We start from the raw sequence: 24871 nt of genomic DNA on the forward strand, positions 1-24871 counted from the left end.
AACCAGTGATCAGGCCGGTGATTAGTAAACCGGTGATCAGGCCGGTGATTAGTAAATCAGTGATCAGGCCCGTGATTAGTAAACCGGTGATCAGGCTGGTGATTAGTAAACCAGTGATCAGGTCGGTGATTAGTAAACCAGTGATCAGGCCAGTGATTAGTAATCCAGTGATCAGGCCAGTGATTAGTAAAACAGTGATCAGGACGGTGATTAGTAAATCAGTGATCAGACCGGTGATTAGTAAACCAGTGATCAGACCGGTGATCAGTAAAACGGTGACACAGATCATTGAGTGGCTGCTACCGGTGAGGGAGGAGATGAGGTCATTACATGGAGTAAGTGTTGGTCTCTTTGTGATGGAGTAAGTGTTGGTCTCTTTGTGATGGAGTAAGTGCTGGTCTCTTTGTGATGGAGTAAGTGTTGGTCTCTTTGTGATGGAGTAAGTGTTGGTCTCTTTGTGATGTATTAAGTGTTGGTCTCTTTGTGATGGAGTAAGTGTTGGTCTCTTTGTGATGGAGTAAGTGTTGGTCTCTTTGTGATGGAGTAAGTGTTGGTCTCTTTGTGATGGAGTAAGTGTTAATATCTTGAGCAGTGGAGTAACCTGAGCCAGTTGTAAAATGATGGGGAATATTCCTGTCATTGATGATGTGAGTGAGTGCAGGGATAAGTATGGGAGAGACGACTTGTAAAGGATGTGAGGGTTTAGGGACTGAGGGGCAGGTGGAGGGTCTGTTATAAAGAAGTGTGTAGACATCTATGTCAGTGAGAGGGGAGAATGTAGAGAGTGCTGTGTTGTGTCGTGTGTGGAAGATGACCAATATATGAAAGTTCACTGTATGAAAACACAACTACACTACACACACATACTTTCCCATGCTATACACACAATGATGCAGTCAGCATGTTAGTAATGTAATGAGTAAAGTGTTAAAGGCTTTCAGTATTAATGTTGTTATGAACATACAGTGACAGAGACAACTAACAGAAATGGAGCAAACTCGACTTGAAATACACTGAACATGAGCAAACTGAGACAGTCACAGTTAAACACGCGCACACACACACACACACACACACACACACACACACACAAACATACACACACACACACACACACAATTAAACAAAAGACAGTATAGAACAGGAATTATCATCCCTAAATAGTCTTATATAGTGTTAAACACTCTCTCAAACACCTTAAAATTCCTCCTTCAACCAAACCTTTACGATATGGTATGTGATGTGTGATGAAGTATTGTGATTGGCTAAAAGGCAGAGGAGCAGACCATAGAGACAAACTGGACACTAAATGGGAGATTTAAGTCTCATGTGGCCAAGTGAGAATGGTTGTTAAATCTCCTAGGAAGAGATTAAAGAACAGTGTTGTAGGTGGGTGATAAGTGGTGTTGTAGACCTCCTCCTCTGGTGAGGGATGGTTTCTCTACTTTAACTCCTTCACCCCTCTTTCAAACCACCTGTCTTCCCTGTCCAAAATATGTACATTGTTGTCCTCATAGGAGTGTCCCTTGTCCTTCAGGTGTAGGTAAACCACTAAGTCTTGACCTGAGGAGTTGGCCCTCCTGTGTTGAGACAATGCTTTTCTTTAACGATTGTTTCGTTTCACCAAAGTATAGGTCTGTGCATTCCTCACTGCATTGGACTGCATATGAACTGTCACGTGAATAATGAATGAAAGACTTCGGTTTCTGGAGGGATGACACTCAGAGTACAGACTTGTGCAAATTATGCTGTAGAAACATCACAACTAAATGTAGCAGCAGATTATTTCTCCACCTCAAACAGCATCACCCAGTGCAGTTTACTGAGTCAGTGAAACACCGGGGGACAGACCTCTTCTGCTCCGGGTAAAAGCTCTCCTTCTGTCAGGAAACAAGTAACACTGGCAGCTTCCTTTTCAAGAGTTGTGCCTCATCACAAAAACGGTAAAAGGTGGCAAGAAATAAGTTGGAAGCAGCTGACCTCACATTTGTAACCCAACAGGTCAAACTAAACACACACATGTAGTTAATGTAGTTTTCCTGTTTAAATGAAATCCAGCAGTCAAGATGGCGAGTTGTACAAATACTTTTACAGAGCAGTTTTATTAAACAGAGCAAAAATTCACAATCAAATACCTTTATTAAAGAAAAATAAAACCAGTCGAACATGGAAAGACAAGAGGAAAGACAGACCAGGCAGCAGACAGACCAGAGAGAGAGAGAGCAACCAACCTACCCCACCACAGCACATGCTCACACACTATACTCTGTGACTGACTACAAACCACTGCACTCAGATCAGTTAGGTGCTCAAAAGAGTGACACACGTGCACCCCAACTGTACCCCATTCACTCAGGAAGATCATTTCCATAGAGAGGAGGAGACTTTGCATTGGCAGCACATGCTTCAGTGCTCTGGGAGTGTTTATAGCCCTGTGAGTTTAACACTTGATGACTGAGAGCTGCCTGCCCCACTAACTTAACCCACAGACACCATGACTTTCATCACCATCTTCATCTGGACACTGACTCTCTGTTTTCATGGTGAGATTTTTTCAATATTTTCATACAGCTGAAAACTGACTCTGACTGAAACCAGACCGGACAAAAGAAAATATGACTACATTCAGTTACTTGTTTACATTTATGTTTGCTTCATTACAGAGTCCAGAAGACAGGTGACTATGACTCAGACTCCTGAAGCGAAATCTGCTCTTCCAGGAGACACAGTCACTATCAACTGTAAAACCAGTCCTGCAGTGCATTACTACAGCCACAGTTCCTATGGTCACTACATGTTCTGGTACCAACACAAACCAGGACAGGCTTCTAAACTCCTTATCAGACATGCAGATAAACTAATCTCTGGAATTCCAAATCATTTCAGTGGCAGTGGATCTGGGACTGACTTCACTCTGACCATCAGAGGAGTCCAGACTGAAGATGCAGGAGATTATTACTGTCAGAGTTTCCATAGCATCAGTGGTAAAGGTCTGTTCACACAGTGATATAGAACCGTACAAAAACCTCCCTCAGTCAGACGGCACAGAGACTGCACTGCTGCAGCTGGGACCTACTGCAGGTGCTGAGGGGGAGGATGTGATACAGCACAATGACACACTCTGTAGAGGGGAATCTTGCACTATTCTCTCTCTACACTCACAATAATCATTCTATAATAATAAATGTTTATGATTGTAAAGGGCGGGCCAAGAGAAGGGCACAGAGACAGGAGTGGCAGTGCAGAATTTTGCGGTTTATTGTAGGAATCATCAGTTCATTGTGAAAAAAAGAAGAAAATTCATTAAACTTTGTAAACCGAAAGTGAAACAAAATAAAGTGAAAAACAAAATAATTCTATGCAACTAAACAAAGTCTGCTCTGGCCTCTGGTGATAGAGGTCAGCACCAAACAACAGACAGAGGGGGTGACAAACAATAGAGCTTGGCTAATATATAAATATATAAGGTTATAGTTAAACAAATGTATCTGCTGAAATTTACATAAGGTACCCCTGTTCATGACAGACCAACCTGGAGAGATGACTCCGGCAGGTAACAATGGGTAAAGGTGAATTGCAGAATCCCTCAGGAACTAAGTTTATGCACTTAACTCAGAAACTGAAAGTAAATAAAAGGTTGTGGAAGACGAATGGTAGTTGGTGTTATTATATATTGCATATCTTATGTGTATGTGATACATGAGGTGGAAACTAAACTGATGTAGTGGCCTATATGTGCAGCCATCACACACAGCCATCACAATGATGGAATATTGATACAATAATGAATATTGATTAAATCAGTGATAGCAACATGGATCAGCAAGGAGACCAATTACACACACACACACACACACACACACACACACACACACACACACACACACACACAGGTTTGTACTTATATCCTAGTGGGGACTCCCCATTGATTCCCATTACTCTGCAACTAAAGAATACTAACCTATCCCTAACCCTTACCAAACCCCTAAACTTAACCTTAACCGAGGAAATGTTTTGACACTTTTTGTTTTATCATTAACAACAATGTAGTTTAGAAAACTGTTCTTCTCCTACTGGGGACCAGCTTTTTGGTCCCCACCAGCCACTTATTTCAGATCATGCTATCTGACTGGGGACTTGCCCGTCCCTTGAAAGATAGCTGTAAGAGCTGTTGCATAAATATTGCGTTTATGGTACATAATTATTAATTGATTCATAATTGATTCCATAATTTCATGCAATTAATAAATAAGTAAATGAATACATAATCTATTTGATGTAAGTTTAAAAGATAATTCTGATGCGATCTGAAGTATAGGAAATTCATTTGTTGCAGTAAAATGCAATAAAGTACGAAACAGCGCGTTTCGCGAGAATGTGTTGTCGCCTTTAGCGGAAGTGACAGAATTTAGGGTGATAATTGTTCCCATGTATTGCTGGTCATCAGATATCTGACTTGAAGAATCTCTTTTCATAACAAGCAGCCAATGAGGTGCTTGTTTTGCTTGTTGAATGCGAATGAAAGTTTGTGTATGCCAGCGCTAGGCATCATTTGCATTTTTGTTTGTATTCAAGCTATGTATGATATAATTTGTTGATATGCTTGTACTATGGTCAGTAACATATAGTTCTCACGGCATGACTGAGGTGTGGACCAGAGCTCAGACGTGACCAAGTAATAAACGCCTGTTTCAAAGAACCTACCTGTGTTTGAGTTGTAGCAATACATGGGGCGCGCACACGCACACACACACACACACACACACACACACACACACTAATGTAAAAAATTTCAAATACTTAATAATACAAAAATAGTGAATATACAATATAATTCTGATACTTAAGAAGTGATAGGTCAGTCCTACAACATTAATCAGACAGATTAATTGTATCATACATTATCAAAAGTATGACAGTGTTCAAGATGTATAACATTTTTCAAGAAGAGTTTGCAAGCTCTCTGAATGTCATGACAATATTAAAAGTAGACAGCGAGAAAAGAAAATAATAATTATATTATATCTCATGTTTTTACAAAAAATTTTCCGATCATTTCTAATTAAAAAAAAAACAAAAAAAAAAAAAACTCCGAATATTAATAAGTTCAAACACATTGAATTTAGAAGTTTAAATACCTTTTCTTTCTCTCTTTCTCTCTTTTTTTCTTTCTTTCTTTCTTTCTTTCTTTCTTTCTTTCTTTCATAATTTAAGTCTTTTAGGAATGGAGACATTCGCTTCTGACATTAATTTTCTAGTCATTAAATCCCCTTCAGAGAGACAACTATTAGACAACAAGTATTACAAATAACTTTAGGCATATTTTTCTTCATATTCCTGAATTATTCTTAAAGATTCAAAAAAGAACATTAAATGTGATTCATTTGAACTGAGTCAAGGTTACTACATAAGCTGGTTCTTCTCAGAAGATTTCAAAGTTCTAGCAGTTCTATTGATTTTTCATAAATTTTACCAGGCAAAACCAGTAATTACTGGCTAACAGAAACCCTGATATACAGTATATAACATGACCAACACCCCAGCACTAAGTTAGAGGTTAATAGGGAAGCATTAGGACCATGTTAGGGTAACAAAGATCACCTTAGGTGTTGTAAAAATTATGTTTGGGATCTGTCTTGGTTTAAGATGTCTCTGCAGGAGTGCTGATGGAGGAGAACTAGATAGTGAGTTACCACCCTGTGTGAGACACAGATGACTCCTGCATAGCTAATAGAACTCAGAAATCCCCTTATTAAATTTGTGTAAAATAATTTATCCTCACACAGACAGCCTGACACTTAGGGATGACCAGCACTGAAGACCAGAGATGAGATGTCAATTTCCCCCATGAAAGATGCCTCATTAACACTGTAATCTATCTTGACCCTTGTGTATGACGTAAACCGTGGCTAAAGTTTATTCTGTGTCAGGTCATTTTCCATTGATGGTATTGTCTTTAGTTTTCAGACAGTAATTTGTTAGTGTTAGGTGATATCAGGATCTTGTTGCTGGGGCAAACTGTATACAACAAGGTCCAACTATCACAGAGTTCAGAGAAGGCTGGATGCATGTGCACATGGGGTTTTATTTGATGACAACAAGGTTGCAGACAAAGACAAGGATTTAGTACAGATAAATACAAGGATCAGGTGCAGAGGAAACAAAAAGACAGGGCAAGGTCTCAGTTAAGACTTCAGGGATGTGATATTTATACAAACAGGCTCATCAGAAAGGGGTGGAACAAACATAATGAACAAACACAAACAGGTGCAGATGATGATGGTGAAGTGTGACTGGTGATCAGTAGATTGGTGACACTGAACACTGAATGGTAGAACCAGCGAGGGGAGGAGACAAGGTCATCACACCAACACACCTTGGGCATACTTCTTTTCTTTCTGACGCCTGTCACACTAGCACTTTAATATACCTTATCTTTATTTACACTACCACTCTAATATACCTTATCTTTATATACAATAACACTCTAATATACCTTATCTTTATTTACACTACCACTCTAATATACCTTATCTTTATTTACAATAACACTCTAATATACCTTATCTTTATTTACACTACCACTCTAATATACCTTATCTTTATTTACACTACCACTCTAATATACCTTATCTTTATCTACACTACCACTCTAATATACCTTATCTTTATTTACACTACCACTCTAATATACCTTATCTTTATTTACACTACCACTCTAATATACCTCATCTTTATTTACACTACCACTCTAATATACCTTATCTTTATTTACACTACCACTCTAATATACCTTATCTTTATTTACACTACCACTCTAATATACCTTATCTTTATTTACACTACCACTCTAATATACCTTATCTTTATTTACACTACCACTCTGATATACCTTATCTTTATTTACACTACCACTCTAATATACCTTATCTTTATTTACACTACCACTCTAATATACCTTATCTTTATTTACAATACCACTCTAATATACCTTATCTTTATTTACACTACCACTCTAATATACCTCATCTTTATTTACACTACCACTCTAATATACCTTATCTTTATTTACACTACCACTCTAATATACCTTATCTTTATTTACACTACCACTCTAATATACCTTATCTTTATTTACAATACCACTCTAATATACCTTATCTTTATTTACACTACCACTCTAATATACCTCATCTTTATTTACACTACCACTCTAATATACCTTATCTTTATTTACACTACCACTCTAATATACCTCATCTTTATTTACACTACCACTCTAATATACCTTATCTTTATTTACACTACCACTCTAATATACCTTATCTTTATTTACACTACCACTCTAATATACCTTATCTTTATTTACACTACCACTCTAATATACCTCATCTTTATTTACACTACCACTCTAATATACCTCATCTTTATTTACACTACCACTCTAATATACCTTATCTTTATTTACACTACCACTCTAATATACCTTATCTTTATTTACAATACCACTCTAATATACCTTATCTTTATTTACACTACCACTCTAATATACCTTATCTTTATTTACACTACCACTCTAATATACCTTATCTTTATTTACACTACCACTCTGATATACCTCATCTTTATTTACACTACCACTCTAATATACCTTATCTTTATTTACACTACCACTCTAATATACCTCATCTTTGTTTACACTACCACTCTAATATACCTTATCTTTATTTACACTACCACTCTAATATACCTTATCTTTATTTACACTACCACTCTAATATACCTTATCTTTATTTACACTACCACTCTAATATACCTCATCTTTATTTACACTACCACTCTAATATACCTCATCTTTATTTACACTACCACTTTAATATACCTTATCTTTATTTACACTACCACTCTAATATACCTTATCTTTATTTACACTACCACTCTAATATACCTTATCTTTATTTACACTACCACTCTAATATACCTTATCTTTATTTACACTACCACTCTAATATACCTTATCTTTATTTACAATAACACTCTAATATACCTTATCTTTATTTACACTACCACTCTAATATACCTTATCTTTATTTACAGTACCACTCCAATATACCTTATCTTTATTTACAATAACACACGCCAGTTTCTCTTGACTGGTAGAGAACTTTATGCCTTATTGAATATTTTATTAAATTACATGATCATTTCACTCCGCACTCCTGTCTGGCATCATAAATTCTGACATTTCTAATCCACCTCCAACTGCCACCATACAAATCAGATGAGGGAGACATCAACCAATCATCAGCCAAGACACATCACTGTTCTTCAAACAGCACAAATGGAAAGTCAGGTTCATTGAGTGAGGAATCATCATTGTCTCTCAGATCATTTCACCGTTTTCACAGGTAAAAAAAAAAAAAAAAAAAAAAAAAAAAAAAAAAAAACCCAAAAAACCAGAAACCTACACAACAGAGTGAAATCTGTCTGTGTTTTGCGGTTGACTCTTATGTCATGCTTGTCTTTTGTGAAGAGTTATGTTATCAATTCTAAACCTTGACAATAATCTGTCCATAGATTTGAATAGAATAACAAAGTTTACAGCTCAAAACAGATTTTTATTTTCTTTGAATTATGTGCATACATTTAGTGATTAAAGCAAAATGATAAAGCAGAAGACTTCTGGACACTTACAGTTTTTAAGATTCAAACTTCTGGTTAATACGACACATTGACAAAACACCTCCGCTCAACCAAAGAAGGGAAAACTAAAAGTATATATACTAGACAGAAAAAGACAATATTAAACAAACACATGTGGAACTACTGATTCACTGACCAAAAACAAGGAAGTGAACTTACAGTGATACAGAATGGTTGAATATCGGTCATCATATAAAATATAGAGTACAGAATAGATAGAAGTTAAAACAGTTTTAAAAAAAGTACTAAAAACATTAGTAACTTAGGTCTGAAATTTGTGAAGGAAATAATATGAAAATATTGTGCTGCAACCAGGAGAATGTCCATTCAGCACTAAGTCTGTGTTCACAGCACTGTTTTATAACATGTCTCCTGTTTACCCAGGAAGATCATTTCCATAGAGTGAGCAGACTTTGCATTGGCAGCACATGCTTCAGTGCTCTGGGAGTGTTTATAGCCCTGTGAGTTTAACACTTGATGACTGAGAGCTGCCTGCCCCACTAACTTAACCCACAGACACCATGACTTTCATCACCATCTTCATCTGGACACTGACTCTCTGTTTTCATGGTAAGATTTTACACTCTTCAAAACGCAGAACATGTTGGAGACCAATTCTTTAAACTTTTGGGGGGAAAAAGACCGGAGACACAAATATTAAATTATTGAATTTTTTACTTTATAATGTTTTATTTCACACAATTTAAAAAGACGTTTTTTTTTTTTTTAGGCTCCAGAGGACAGGTTACTGTGACTCAGACTCCCGTGAAATCTGCTCTTCCAGGAGACACAGTCACTATCAACTGTAAAACCAGTCCTGCAGTGTACAATGATGGTAGTGATGATATCTTATCATGGTACCAACACAAACCTGGACAGGCTCCTAAACGTCTCATTTACTGGGCCAATCGATTACAGTCAGGAATTCCAGATCGTTTCAGTGGCAGTGGATCTGGGACTGACTTCACTCTGACCATCAGAGGAGTCCAGACTGAAGATGCAGGAGATTATTACTGTCAGAGTTACCATAAGATCAGTGGTAAAGATGTGTTCACACAGTGATATAGAGCCGTACAAAAACCTCCCCCAGTCAGACTGCACAGAGACTGCACTGCTGCAGCTGGGACCTAGTGCAGGTGCTGAGGGGGAGGATGTGATACAGCACAATGACACAGTCTTTACTTTGAGATCACAGACAGACACAGATGTGCCATAACAACAGTGACATTTTATAGACAGTGTTGCCATAAAACCGTCAGATTATGTATAGATTTAGAGTTGCCATAACGGCAGTGAGATTATATACAGACATGCAGGTGCCAGTCCAACAGTTAAACTCCTCATTTCCCTCCACTGGCTCCCTGTATCTGCCCACATCACGTTTAAGGCCCTGATGCTGCTCTCAGGTCATCCAGTGGAACCTCTCCTACATACATTGGGTCACCTATTAAAACCTGTGTCCGATGCCTCCCGTTATGGTCTGTGAAGGAACAGTGTTTGTAGGTTCCAGTACCCCACAGCAGAAAGTCACCAGCTGGACTCTTTGCATGTGTGGTTCCTCACTGGTGGAATAAATTTCTCAGCTCTATCCCATCTATGAAGAAGATCCTCACAATCCTCTCACTAAAAAACCACTCACTAAATCACCCATCTATACTCAACCCCTGCCTACTACCCCAACATCTCCATCCCCTAATGCACTACTTACCACTTCATGGTGTGAACTTCATGTCACTTCTGACTTGTAGATCACCCTATTATATTCCTTTAACTTACTTGCGTGTCTATCTGGCCTGATAATGAATTTATGTTTCAAGTTTCAAGTTAATTTAGAGCCCAATATCACTGTTTACAGTCTCAAAGGGCTTCACATAACACAACAATAAAAATCAAAACAGGACGGCACCCACTGACTTAATCCTCATGACAGGCAAGGAAAAAACTCCCCCAAAACCCAAAAGGGAAATGGGAAAATGGGAGAAATCTTGAGAAGAACCACAAAGAGAGGAGACCCCTTCTTGACCAGACAGGTGTGCAATAGGTGCTGACCCAGCGGACAGTTACAATTTCAAGTAAATACACAGCACAAACAAAGGGGATGGCGAAGCTGACAGGAGAATGAAAGATGATAACACCATGATGGATTGGTCCAGAGGGCAGGAGTCAGGATCATTGGTATCTCAGGAGTAGCATGTGTGGCGAGAGAGAGAGAGAGGGAGAGAGAGAGAGAGAGAGAGAGAGAGAGAGAGAGAGAGAGAGAGAGAGAGATTGTTAGATATGTTCATTTCCACATAATGGATAAGGGAAAATGTACATCATGTTCTGAGTGCAGGCAGGGACTCCAGCAAGACTAGCTATTACAGCATAGCTAAAAGGGAGAGCTAGAAGGTAATGATGGCACTCTGAGACCCAAGGCGGCCACCCACTCCACCATCCACCATCAACAAACCTGAGTGAACATGTTAGAGTGGGGGGGGCAACAGCATCCACACATCCCAGTTCACCAAACATTCTATGCCCAGGAATCCTCCAGATCTGCTCCTTTACCTAGTAAAGAGCTGTTAGCAAAAGGCTTGGCTAAACAGATAAGTTTTCAGCCTTGACTTAAACATAGAGACTGTGTCTGAGTCTCGAACATTAATTGGGAGGCTATTCCATAACTGTGGGGCTCTGTAAGAGAAGGCTCTGCCCCCTGCTGTAGCTGTCACAACTCGAGGTACCAACAAATAGCCTGCACCTTTTGATCTAAGTTGGCGTGGTGGATCATAAAAGACCAGCAGTTCGCTCAGGTACTGTGGCGCAAGACCATTTAGAAATAAGATGAATTCGATAAGAGTTTTGAGAAACACCAAATGTGCCTGCAAAACTGAGCAGCAGAAGAAAGTTCAGGAATCAGGTGAGAGCAAAAACATGAAAAAGAAAAAGAAAACCATTTGATATGATGCATCACAGTGAAACTCTCAGGAGTCTACAGAGATGGGTAGGGTAACCCACAGGTTGGTTTAATAAATCTTCCAAACCAGATTAATAGTAATAGCATTTCTTCCATTGTTTTCTTAAGATCTTTTGAAACCAATGCCAAAGTCACAACACTGTTTATTCTCTTAAAACGTCACACAGTCCTAGTCTTTATTTCTGTTTGTCCATTTGTGTGTGTCTGAACCTTTGTGTGTTTCTGGACGTATGTGGTGTGTGTGTGTGTGTGGGTGTGTGTGTGAGTGTGTGTGTGTGTGTGTGTGTGTGTGTGTGTTTGAGAGGGTGAGTACTGACCCTGTTTTGAAGAATCACTCAGTAAGGTGACTGTTGATCTCAAACCAACATAAAGACAAGGCTCCACATAAAGACTCAAATAGCACAGCCATTCTATCCCATATGCTAATAAAACAGTGTATCATGGGTTTCACTACTGAAATATCAGCAGTGCAATAGACATTCATTACAAACACATCTAAAGTTGGAAACACTTCGTTTTTCAGTGATTTTCTCGGTAACTTTACATTCATTTTAAAAAGGTATGGATGTGTGCAGGGTTGTAGGTAAGAATTCTGAACCCCCATGTTCCATTACCAAGGGGTGGGTTGGTGGCTAACAACCCTTTTTTAGTTTATTTCATAACATAAAGCAACCAGTGTGATGGTCTCTCTCCTGTTGTTTATTTGGGGATGTTAAAATATGAAACAGAGAATGGTTCTACTACTCCATCACAAGAGACAGAGACCAGAGACCACAGGTTACTTCAGTATGTGTAACAGAGTAAACGTAATACATTACTAACCACCTCAGGGAGTCTATGCATTAAAAAACAGGATTAAACTTTAAACTATCAGGAGTCTATGCATTAACACACAGGATTAAACTTTAAACTATCAGGAGTCTATGCATTAACACACAGGATTAAACTTTAAACTATCAAGAGTCTATGCATTAACACACAGAATTAAACTTTAAACTATCAGGAGTCTATGCATTAACACACAGGATTAAAGTTTAAACTATCAGGAGTGTATGCATTAACACACAGGATTAAACTTTAAACTATCAGGAGTCTATGCATTAACACACAGGATTAATATTTAAAGAAATAAAACATCTGATCCTTAGACGCTGCTGAATGCATGTTTGCGAAATGTATTCATGTTCAGAGAGTATTTTATAACTTTGCTGGCAGTTATGAATGTGAACAGCTGTGTGGATGGTCACCTTTTACATGAGTCGTGTCTGGTTCCTTTGTTAGACGGGCTGTTGTAAGGTCTGTTGTATTTGCTGTTGTTATGGGTGCTGTACAGGCTATAAACAGTCATGACCTGTAATGAGGTCATGACATTTATCTCTACTATTACACACACAGGTAGTGGACTGGAAATTAGTTGGAGTAAGGAAAAAAAAAAAAAAAAAAGTAACAGTTAATAGATTAGAATGAATAAACAGAATTTTAATTTTGAATTTCAGACAGCCTCTGAAACACCATAATATCGTTTTCTATGAGATTCAAGCTTATGATATGCTATTTCACATCAGTCCTGTAGATGGTGCAGTGCCAGCAGTGAAAGGGAAGCCTTTGGTTCTGGCAAGGGTCAAAGGGCAAAGCAATTAAAGAAAACACCAGAATATTTAAGGGTTGTGAAGATTCTCTGGTGGATTGTATTAAATGAGAGTGTCTGTGTTTCTTCTAGAAGGTATAATCTCATCTCCTCATGAAACGAGTTTTAGGTGGAAGTGCAGCTCTCTGAGTTAAAGCATCTAGTTTATCTGATGCACTGATAACAATACATGCTTTTAGATTCTCTAACAGTCTCTCCTGTGAATATTTAAGACATTTTAGATATTAACTAAACCTTGCTGATAACATTCATTGTTGTATTATAGCTTATCTTTTCTGTATTCAGTGTAGAATAGTTTTAAAAAACATATTTTCATCACAGAACATCAAATACATAAAGAAATGTTTATTAAGTCTGAATGAATATGGATGATTCCACACTGAAAAAAATGAAAAGCTCTCCACATATCTGGTCACCCTTGACCTCAGTGAATCAGTGATGTGATCATTTGACCTGTGACGTCATCATGTTGATATTGACAGACATGTTATGACCTCATCTCCTCTCTCTTCCTTCACAGTCCTGGTTCTCTACCTGTCTCTCTACATGTCTCTCTCTCTTTGTCTTAATTCATCTATCACTTAAGAGAGCTCAGAGAAGACATTTCTAAAAAGATAAAGAATCTCTCAGAGCATGTAATCTCTCAGAACACATTTCTGATCAGAGCTGAATAAAGGTCTGATTAAAGATTGTTAAGCACACTTTATAATGATGAGAGATAATCAATAAAAATTCTGCTGTTCACACTGATTTTTTACTTTAGTTGATCATACAGTGATTACTGTATTGAGATTACCCAGGAAGATGATTTCCATAGAGAGAGGAGACTTTGCATTGACAGCACATGCTTCAGTGCTCTGGGAGTGTTTATAGCCCTGTGAGTTTAACACTTGATGACTGAGAGCTGCCTGCCCCACTAACTTAACTCACAGACACCATGACTTTCATCACCATCTTCATCTGGACACTGTCTCTCTGTTTTCATGGTAAATTTCTATAATAACTCTTTAAAACACAAGCATTAATTTATTGTTGAGACACAAGCATTGATTTATTGTTTTGTATTTAATACAGCATTTAATGTTTATGTTTTTTTTTGTTTTTGTTTTTGTTTTCCAGAGTCAAGAGGACAGGTGACCGTGATTCAGACTCCTGAAGTGAAATCTTCCCTTGCAGGAGACACAGTCACTATTAACTGCAAAACGAGTCCTGCAGTGCACCGCCATAGTGATGGAGATGAAGAGCTGCACTGGTACCAACAGAAACCTGGACAGGCTCCTAAACTCCTTCTTTACTGGGCCAAGAAGTTACAGTCAGGAATTCCAAATCGTTTCAGTGGCAGTGGATCTGGAACTGACTTCACTCTGACCATCAGAGGAGTCCAGACTGAAGATGCAGGAGATTATTACTGTCAGAGTTACCATGAGATCAGTGGTAAATATCTGTTCACACAGTGATATAGAGCCGTACAAAAACCTCCCTCAGTCAGACTGCACAGAGACTGCACTGCTGCAGCTGGGACCTACTGCAGGTGCTGAGGGGGAGGATGTGATACAACACAGTGACACACAATTACACTAAACTAACCCCAGAGAATTTTTACAGTTTTCTTCTCTACATGCACATACTTCAGTTCTCACATACTTTAATGTCACTAAAGAAAAAAAGTTGCATAAATTACACTTTCTACTCACAGTTATCCACTATATCTGGAACCTTTTCATACTATCATGTTTTAATGTACATTGTTCTCTAGGTCTGGCAGTGTATTATAGTCTGATACATACTGAAACTGATACCCATCTTTTCTCAAACTTTGAATAAGCAGATACTAATCTAAAGATATGTGAAAAGAAAAAGGAATAATCTAGTCCTCTTATAATACACTTGCTTGGAGTAAGTCCCACACTACAATATGTAGAATAGAATAGAATAGAATAGAATAGAATAGAATAGCCATGTACTTAAAAAAACGTAACCTCGACCCTGAAGACTTAAATAATTATAGGCCAATCTCTAATCTCCCGTTTGTGTCCAGAATACTCAAAAAAAATGCCAGATACTCATCTCATCGCGTATATGTCCTCCAACAATCTGTTCGAAGTGTCCCAGTCAGGCTTCAGGTGTTTTCATTTGACTGAAACTGCACTAACTAGAGTGACTAGTGATCTTTTACTAGTCATGGATGCTGGTCATAACTCAATGCTTATCCTTATCAATTTGAGTGCAGCGTTCGACACAGTTGATCACACCATACTGTTAAACACCAGTAAAATCAAACTGGCATTCGTGGCCTGGTGCTCTCTTGGTTTAAGTCTTATCTCTCTGAGAGAAAGCAATGTGTCCCTCTGCATGTGTGTGTCTAGTTTATTGGAGCATGAGGGTCTTGTTTGAATGTGGCTACTTTCCTATTAAGTGTGCCCATCCCCCTAGACCCATGAAGATGGCTTTCATCTTTTTTTGAGTATTTAACAGTGGTGCCATCTTCCCAGAGATGGTAAAGTGACAAAAGTTAACTCCTCTTTTTAAACCAGAAAATCCCTAAACCTTTGACATTGATCATTTGTCTTCAATTATGATTTGTTTTTCAAAAATAGTTGGAAACATTGCAGTATCATAGAAAGCTCAAACATTTAAACAATCATTCCATGGGGTCTTTATGTCAATACAGCTTTTGTCTGAATCACTCTACAGACAGGACTTTTTACCAGGACTTTACAACATTCACTCTGTCCATATTAAAGTATTAAGACACATAAGGATTTCTTTTAAACTATTTCAAATGTTTGGAGATTAACAGTTTATTATTATTTCTCATTAACTAATGTAGTGGATTGCTTTTGTGACAATAGCAGACCAGCATCATCAGCAAAGAGAACAGGGAACATGATTGGAGATGTATCACCTCCATCATGAATGTAGACAAGATAAACCAGAGACTGGAGAACAGGGCCCTGCACAAGCCCATGTGAAATACTAGTCCTATTGGATGTCCATTCATTAACACACAGCACATAACTCTTCACTTTCATTTCCATACTAATAGAGTCATATAGAGGAATGGAGTCAATCCAACAGTCTGGTTTTACCAAAGAAAAGTTTCAGGATCGCAAATTTTATGAGTCTTTTAAGCAGGAAAAGACTGTGCTCAGTTCTTAAACCTTAAACAAATTAAAACACCCTTTTGTATTAATTGGAGCAAAGTTTTCCTATTCTGCTTAATATTTTCTACATGTTAAACTTTGCATTTTTAACAGTGAACAAACTGTTTGATCAAATGGAGAAGTTAAATGTTCACAGAGGTTCTCATTTCTTAAATCTTAAACACACACAGGTGTCTCCAGTCTCAGGGGGTTTGGGGCTGTGTGAGTGGGTGCTGTGAGGCTGAAAGTCAGATTTGCATGTCCCAGGAAACTAAAGCAAGTTTCATCCCTCATAATTTAAAGAGAAACTTCAAAACAACATGAGGATATTAATGATAATAGAAAAAAAACCATGATTTATGGGTGTATTAATTTATTCAATTTCAAATTAAATATTCAACCTCGAAGTAGAATGGTCACATTGGTTCTTTTGGTTTGGTGCACTTGGTGAAAAACAAAAAAATGATCTTCTGCAGAATTATGAAAACTGCTCTTTTGGAACAACAATTTGTGTTCATTAATTAACCAACTCAACCAAACTCATTTAATCTAATTACTTTTTGTGGGTGGTCTGATATATGCCCAAAAGAAAAATTTACTTGTGATGATGTTGTGACTTATGCTGTCTTGAATATTTATGGGAGTTTGGGAATGATTTAGAGTGCAATTTTGTTGAATAATTTTATTCATAATGAACAGAAACAGGACTGACTGTCATTAAAAAGTTCTTTATTTATATCATGAATGAGAAAGAAACAAAACATAAGCAGTAAAACACGAACATGCAGTGGACATGAATGGATTTGAAATGAAACACAAGAATATCACATATCATATGGAGGATTCTCTGACTGTAAGCCAGGCTACTGGATAGATTCATGAATAGATTAAGCAGGGTCTAAGTAGGACAGTGTGTGTGTGTGTGTGTGTGTGTGTGTGTGTGTGTGTGTGTGTGTGTGTGTGCGTGTGTGTGTGTGCGTGCGCGCGCGCGTGCGTTCTCACTCCTCAGAACACTGGTCTCTCCTCAGTGTCTGGCTCACAGGAGACTGGGAGCCCTGTGTGGCCTCACAGGTCACTGACATCTTTGTCCACTGCTCCTCCTGGAGGGTGAGGGTGCTGCTCCAGCTGTACAGACCGTCCTTCTGTAGAACCTCAGGGCTGGAGCTCACCCCTGAACTCCAGCTCTTACCATCCACTTTCCAGCTCAGCTTCCAGTCTGAGGGGAAGCCCTTGTTGGCCAGACACATGAGTGTGGCCTTCCCCTGCTTCAGCTCCTCACTGGAGGGGGGAAGGACCGTCAGTGTGGGCTGAGTGTTACCTAGGAGACATAACAGAAATGACAGCTGTGATTGGGTGGAGAGAGAACTGACATGTGTCAGTCAGTCAGCAGAGTGTGTGATTTTTATGTTCTTGAAACAGACAGTTTATGTGTGGTTCAAAAGTACACAGACTCTGCCTCTTTCACTTCCCTTATCTCTACATCACAGAACAAAACCAAGTTCAACAGAGCGTTGAAAGACTGTTAGTACCAATCTATAAATAAACATTTATACCATAACACATGTTCTCATGAAATTTAACACACAATTTTGAACGTTCTTGACTTATTATGAGTTTGAAATCATTATAAACATCAATAAAACCTCATATCTTTCCTTTCTTACTTCATGAATGTAAAAAGTTAACAAGATTTTTCAGTAAATACAAAGTGAGTGTGGAGACATGAAGCATGAATTCAATTCTATGAGAGCAAAAGGAGAAATTCAATTAAGAGAAACTGTTCATACGAGGTCAAAGCAAGCACATTAGTCAAAAATGTTTTCAGTACTGTCTGAATGTCAGTCTACATTTTAAGTGTAGTATCTGACTAAGACATTTCTGCTTGTATCTCAATTCCTAATAAGGTCAAAAATGATACATCTAAAAAAAATTCTGAGTTTGATTGATTAAAGGGACAATGAAATTACAATAGATTGTTGAACGAGTTTATTTTCTCATCTTTTTCCTTCATTTTTGTTAAGTATTTCAAGGTGGTTGTTGTGATCAGTTCTGAGGTTTGATTTGCTGGTAACAATTAAATGTTCCCAGAAGTTTTGTAACTCATATTCAGTGAATCAGTAATCTACAGCATGTATTTTGTCATGTTACTGCATTATTCTTACACGTTTCAAACACATATTAAACTTCACTTTTCTACGGTTAAGGATGAGATACATGCCCATTATTTTATGTAGACATTTTTCTATTTTTAAAATGTTTTCATTCAAATTAATAATATACAGGTTTGGGGAAAAATAAATTTAACAATCGCTTATTAATGGTTATCACTGACAAAGAAATAAATACCATTTTAACAGCGCACACTGTCACTGGATGAACTCGAAATATGTTATTTACTCATATTAAAACAGTATTACACCATAATACTAGTAAACCTGCCATTTATAAAATAAACACTAGTGACTAGATTATAATTTCACAAAGAGCAGAAACTTGTACTTACGTCCAATATCCAGTTTGGTGCCTCCACCAAAAGTCCTCCACAGTGATACAAACTGGTTAAGTGGCCGTACAAAAACCTCCTGCTCTAATGACTCTGATCTCTCTGTGCTTTACAGCACATTGTTTCACACTATTAGCTCTACTATTCATCATCTCACTGACAGCCATCAATCAACTTATCAACAAATTCATATTCCATCAAATACAAACATTTATTTGTCATTTTGTGTTGTTTTAAACATCAAACTGACTACCAGTTTACTCTTAAAGAAGTCCAAGGTTAACAAAATATTTTCCCTCTAACAGATCCTTCAAATAATCAGTAATTAGAGACCATTTCCTGAAACAGTTGACATATACATATTTTATATTTGATAAAGATAACACATGTGTAGATACTCACTGCCAACATTCAGTTTGTTTCCTCCACCAAAAGTCCTCCACAGTAATTGAGACAGATTAACTTGCTGTTCAGAACCACTCTAATGCAGAAATAGGACAATTAAAGACCTGAATATTACATGTCGCCCTCTACTGGATAACACGCTAACTTCTGACAATTCCTAATCATGATCTAAGAAATGTAGGCCACACAATAATACATCTTTGATAAAATGTAAAGTTTATTGCATTTATTCATTTATACGTGGATTTAATTTGCAAGTTCTTCCTTGGTAAGACTCTGACTACATTTAATTTGCTGTATCTGTTGGAGGAGTTTAAGAATAGTTTGCCTGAGTGCATGGCTTTACTTTTAAATGAACAAAAGGTACAGTCACTGTTTGAGGCAGGTGTGCTGGTGGACAAGTTCAGTTTGATGCACAAGTCTGTGTTTGGGTCTGATCACGCCCCGACTCAGAGTGGTGAGAAAACACTACCAGTTACCAAAGCTCCGAATTGGGAAACAGTTCAGTTCTCCTGTGTCATGTTCAAAAGCTGACTGGAAATGTTTGTATTGTCACAGAGTAGGTCATGTAATTACAGACTGTCTGAGTTTAAAAAGCAAACATCAACGACAACAGTCGGACCATTTGGACCAGTCAAAGAGCGTGGGTCTCATTAAAACGGTCTCTGAGAATTCTAAAAGACCAGTCATTGTTAAACCCACTCCTGACTCTAGTTACACTCCTTTTCTGTTAAAAGTGCTCGTGTCAAAGTCTGGTAAATGGGAGGAGCAGAAAACCATAATAATGCTGCGTGATACGGGTGCAGCTCAGTCGTTTATCTGCTCTGACACACTAGATTTCTCAGATGACACCTTCGCTGGGTCATATGTTCTGGTGCAGGGTATTGAGATGGGCTGTCTGAGGGTTCTCCTACATACAATTCACTTGCTGTCGGATCTTGTAAATGGTTTTGATAAAGTAGGGGTACAATCGTCGCTGCCAGAAAAAGGGGTTGCATTAATTTTGGGGAATGTGTCACAGCTGGTGATACAGAATATGGACCCAAACACAGACTCTTGAGAGATTGTATTGAAAAAGAGGATTTTAATGATCAAAAATTCCAGCAAAAAACAGAAAACAGCAGGCAGTGTTAGCAGTAACTTCATAAACAGGCAAAAATGGGGATAAGACAAAAAACGTGGTTTGAGTCCAGGCAGAGTTCAAAAACTAGAGATCAGTCCAGTACAAAGGCAGAGGTACAGAAGAGGGCAAAAACAGTCCAGGAAAACATGAGCAAGAATCAGAACCCGCGAGAGAACGTTCCAAAAGTGACGAGGATAATCTGGCAAAAGTGAGTGGTGAGGCAAGGCTTTTAAAACACAGACTAATGAGAGAATGGTGAACAGGTGAGTAGCGGGAAGGCAGGTGATTGGTGCGAAAACAAAAATGTGGAGTGGAACCCAGGAACCAGAACACAAAACGGGAGAGAGGGAAACCGTGGCTAAACAGTGGAAGGACCAGGCTGGATTGTGATAGAATGATGTGGCGGGTGGTAAGGTGCTGTCTGTGCCAGAGGTGACTGCTGTGCCCATGGAGCAGACTCAGGCTGATGGGCTTGCTCCTGATTTTCCTTCCCTGTTTTCTGACTGTGTAATGACTCGTGCTCAGACTCATAAATATAAAGACGCTACTGATCTGGCTGATTCATTTCTCGCCTCATCTGACCACGTCACAGTTTTGGAGGAATCGCCGGTGGCGGACTCCAGAATGAAAAGTTTTAAAAACATTGGTGTGTCTGATGACAGAAAAGATGAACAGGTTAAGCTGCCAGTCGCCCGTGAGCAGTTTATAGCAACTCAATGTGCCGATCCTTCTATTGCTGTGTGTTTGTCTGCTGCTGGAGAGTTTGTGACATCACATTGTACACTGAGTGCTTACTTGCATGCCAGCCTATCACTGTTGGTGTATGTTGCTGTCACAGTTTTCACCACTGTCTCACACTCAGGCCTACCTCAGTGATAACTGATTAAGACATTCAACAATGGAGGAAAACGAAGCCAATGACGAAGATTTAATTCCTAAAAAGAACCCGCATGGGTCAGTTGTGTGGAAATGGTTCGGTTTCTGGAGGGATGACACTCAGAGTACAGTCTTGTGCACATTATGCTGTAGAAACATCACAACTAAATGTAGCAGCATGTAGCAGCAATTTATTTCACCACCTCAAACAGCATCACCCAGTGCGGTTTACTGAGTCAGTGAAACACCAGGGGACAGACCTCTTCTGCTCCGGGTAAAGGCTTTCCATCTGTCAGAAAACAAGTAACACTGGCAGCTTCCTTTTCAAGAGTTGTGCCTCATCACACAAATAGTAAAAGGTGGCAAGAAATAAGTTGGAAGAAACTGACCTCACATTTGTAACCCAACAGGTCAAACTAAACTCACACATGTAGTTAATGTAGTTTTCCTGTTTAAATGAAATCCAGCAGTCAAGATGGTCAGTTGAACTAATACTTTTACAGAACAGTTTTATTAAACAGAGCAAAAATTCACAATCAAATACCTTCATTAAAAAAATAAAACCAGTCGAGCCTGAAAAGACAAGAGGACAGACAGACCAGGCAGCAGACAGATCAGAGACAGAGAGCAACTGACTTACCCCACCATAGCACATGATCACACACTATAATCTGTGACTGACTACAAACCACTGCACTCAGATCAGTGAGGTGCTCAAAAGAGTGACACTCATGCTCCCCAACTGCACCCCATTCACTCAGGCAGATCATTTCCATAGAGAGAGGAGACTTTGCATTGGCAGCACATGCTTCAGTGCTCTGGGAGTGTTTATAGCCCTGTGAGTTTAACACTTGATGATTTGAGAGCTGCCTGCCCCACTAACTTGATCCACAGACACCATGACTTTCATCACCATCTTCATCTGGACACTGACTCTCTGTTTTCATGGTGAGATTTTTTTTATTTCATTCATATAACTACAAACTACCTCTGACTGAAACCAGAAGGAAAATTAGAAAATATGACCACGTTCAGTTATTTATTTGTTTACATTTCTGTTGCTTAATTTCAGAGTCCAGAGGACAGGTGACTGTGACTCAGACTCCTGAAGTCAAATCTGTTCTTCCAGGAGACACAGTCACTATCAACTGTAAAACCAGTCCTGCAGTGTATTACTACAGTGACAGTTCCTATGGTCACTACCTGTTCTGGTACCAACACAAACCTGGACAGGCTCCTAAACTCCTCATTAAATATGCAAACAAGTTACAGTCAGGAATTCCAAATCGTTTCAGTGGCAGTGGATCTGGGACTGACTTCACTCTGACCATCAGAGGAGTCCAGACTGAAGATGCAGGAGATTATTACTGTCAGAGTTACCATGAGATCAGTGGTAAACCTCTGTTCACACAGTGATATAGAGCCGTACAAAAACCTCCCTCAGTCAGACTGCACAGAGACTGCACTGCTGCAGCTGGGACCTACTGCAGGTGCTGAGGGGGAGGATGTGATACAGCTCAATGACACACTCTGTGGAGGAGAGGAATCACACACTACACTAACTGTAAACTGACTATAATTATTCCATAATTATAAATATATACTATGGAAAGTTGATATAGTACTGAATTTTCTGGGTGTTGTGTACTTGTTTTTGAACCTTGATTTCCAAAATTTGCACATTTAAACACACACACACACACACACACACACACACACACACACACACATATTTCTTGTATATGTATAACTCTACACACAGCACATAACTCTTCACTTTCAGAAATGGAGTAGTGTCAACATTCTGGTTATATCAGAGAAGGGTTTAAGATTCTCAGCTTCAGGGAACAAAAGACTTCTACCAACTCCTCATTTTGTTGAAGTACATATATTATCCATCTTGAACATAAACATTAGTGTTTGCTGTTGTTGTTGTTGTTGTTTTAATACACTCTCATTGTCCAAACACACCATGTCCAAGATGCAAAAAGTTGTTTTGTTTAACAAAAACATTGAGAGTTGTTGAACAATTTCATTTGCCATCTTTTTTTTGCCTTTATTTTTGTTAAGTATTTCAAGGTGGTTGTTGTGATCAGTTCTGAGATTACATTTACTGGTAACAACTAAATGTTCCCAGAAGTTTTGTAACTCATATTCAGTGAATCAGAAACCTACAGCACATATTTTGACATGTTTCTGCATTATTCTTAAACATTTCAAATATGTATTAAATGACACTTTTAAAGTTAAAGTTGAAATACGAGCCCATTCTTCTATCACATTTTTCTATTTTTAAAACATTTTCATTCACATTAATAATGTACAGACTCTGATCTCTCTGTGCGTTACAACACATTGTTTCACACTATTAGCTCTACTATTCATCACCTCGCTGACAGCCATCAATCAACTTATCAACGACCTGAAGACATCAAAGAGGCTTACTCTCTTGTTACCTTTAAAATCAAACTTCAGACTCATTTGTTCTCTTTATCATATGGATAGCATAATTTCAAACTGACCATCCAGTGACGCTCAGTCTCTGCTGTAGTCTCTCCTGGCATAGTTTAGTTTAGTCGCTGCCGGCTTAGATACCTCTCATCTTCTCTCTCTCCTCCCTCTCCTCTGCTTTTATCTTAACCTTGTCAGTTTCTGTCACTAACCTGCTCTCCTCTCTTTGTGTGAGTGGTGATGTCTGTGCCTACTGCCTGGATGTGGTGCCTTCCCTTGGCCGGCTAACTGACTTTGTGCCCTGCTGTCCCTGGCCCTGCTCCCCCCGCGTGGCCCTGCTCCTCCTGCGCCCTCCACAGCCACTAGTCTTGCACCATTCATGCTTCTATAAAATTATTTTCCTTATTCCATTTAAGTGCTGATACTCCAATAATGCTCTCCTTCCCTCCCTCATCTCCTGCATGGCTGTGTCTCATCTGTTTGAGCATGAGTGTCTGGTTTGAATGTGGCTACTTTCTTCTTAGGTGTGCCCCCCCACTCCCTCCCTGTCATCTCATTTTATCGTCATCCTGATGGCTGCTGCAGCTTCGTGGCTTCCTGCGCTGCTGTGGCTGTGTCATCCACCCCAACTGAGCCCCATGCTGTCCTGTCATTCTTTATATTGTCTACTTATTGTGTTTTCATTTTCATTATCACTGTGTTTGTAATTTGCCCACTGGGTTGGCACCTGTTGCACACCTGGCTGGCCTAGAAGGGCTCCCCTCTCTCTGTGGTCCTTCTCAAGATTTCTCCTATTTTTCCCTATCATCTGGGTTTTTGAGGAGTTTTTTCTTGCCCTCTATGACGATCAAGTCAGGGGGTGCCACCCTGCTCTGGTTGTTGTTATCCTGTGGGCATGTAAAGCCCTTTGAGACTGTAAACAGTGATATTGGGCTTAAAATAAACTTAAACTTGAAACTTGAACTAATTCATATTCTATAAAATACAAATGTCATTTTGTGCCATTTTAAACACTAGGCTAACAATCAATTTACTCATAATCAAGTCCAGGATTAAATATGTATTT

At 38.7% G+C, this 24871-nt stretch overlaps 4 gene segments (V, D, J or C); 3 read left to right on the plus strand and 1 right to left on the minus strand.

Moving 5' to 3' along the window:
- Positions 1-9218: 9218 nt before the first annotated feature.
- On the plus strand, positions 9219-9765 carry LOC115825455 (immunoglobulin kappa variable 4-1-like). The segment is given in 2 exon segments: positions 9219-9273; positions 9434-9765. Coding segments are annotated over 2 exon segments (381 nt in total).
- A 4476-nt stretch (positions 9766-14241) lies between these two features.
- Positions 14242-14761, plus strand: LOC115825456 (immunoglobulin kappa variable 4-1-like). The segment is given in 2 exon segments: positions 14242-14290; positions 14424-14761. Coding segments are annotated over 2 exon segments (387 nt in total).
- Positions 14762-17445: 2684 nt separating this feature from the next.
- LOC115825457 (Ig kappa-b4 chain C region-like) lies at positions 17446-19117 on the minus strand. The segment is given in 3 exon segments: positions 17446-17765; positions 18951-19002; positions 19112-19117. Coding segments are annotated over 3 exon segments (378 nt in total).
- A 3136-nt stretch (positions 19118-22253) lies between these two features.
- Positions 22254-22770, plus strand: LOC115824650 (immunoglobulin kappa variable 6D-21-like). The segment is given in 2 exon segments: positions 22254-22302; positions 22427-22770. Coding segments are annotated over 2 exon segments (393 nt in total).
- The last annotated feature ends 2101 nt before the right edge of the window (positions 22771-24871 follow it).

This window comes from Chanos chanos, chromosome 12 (genome assembly GCF_902362185.1).
Source record: "Chanos chanos chromosome 12, fChaCha1.1, whole genome shotgun sequence".
NCBI classification, from domain to species: Eukaryota; Metazoa; Chordata; class Actinopteri; order Gonorynchiformes; family Chanidae; genus Chanos; species Chanos chanos.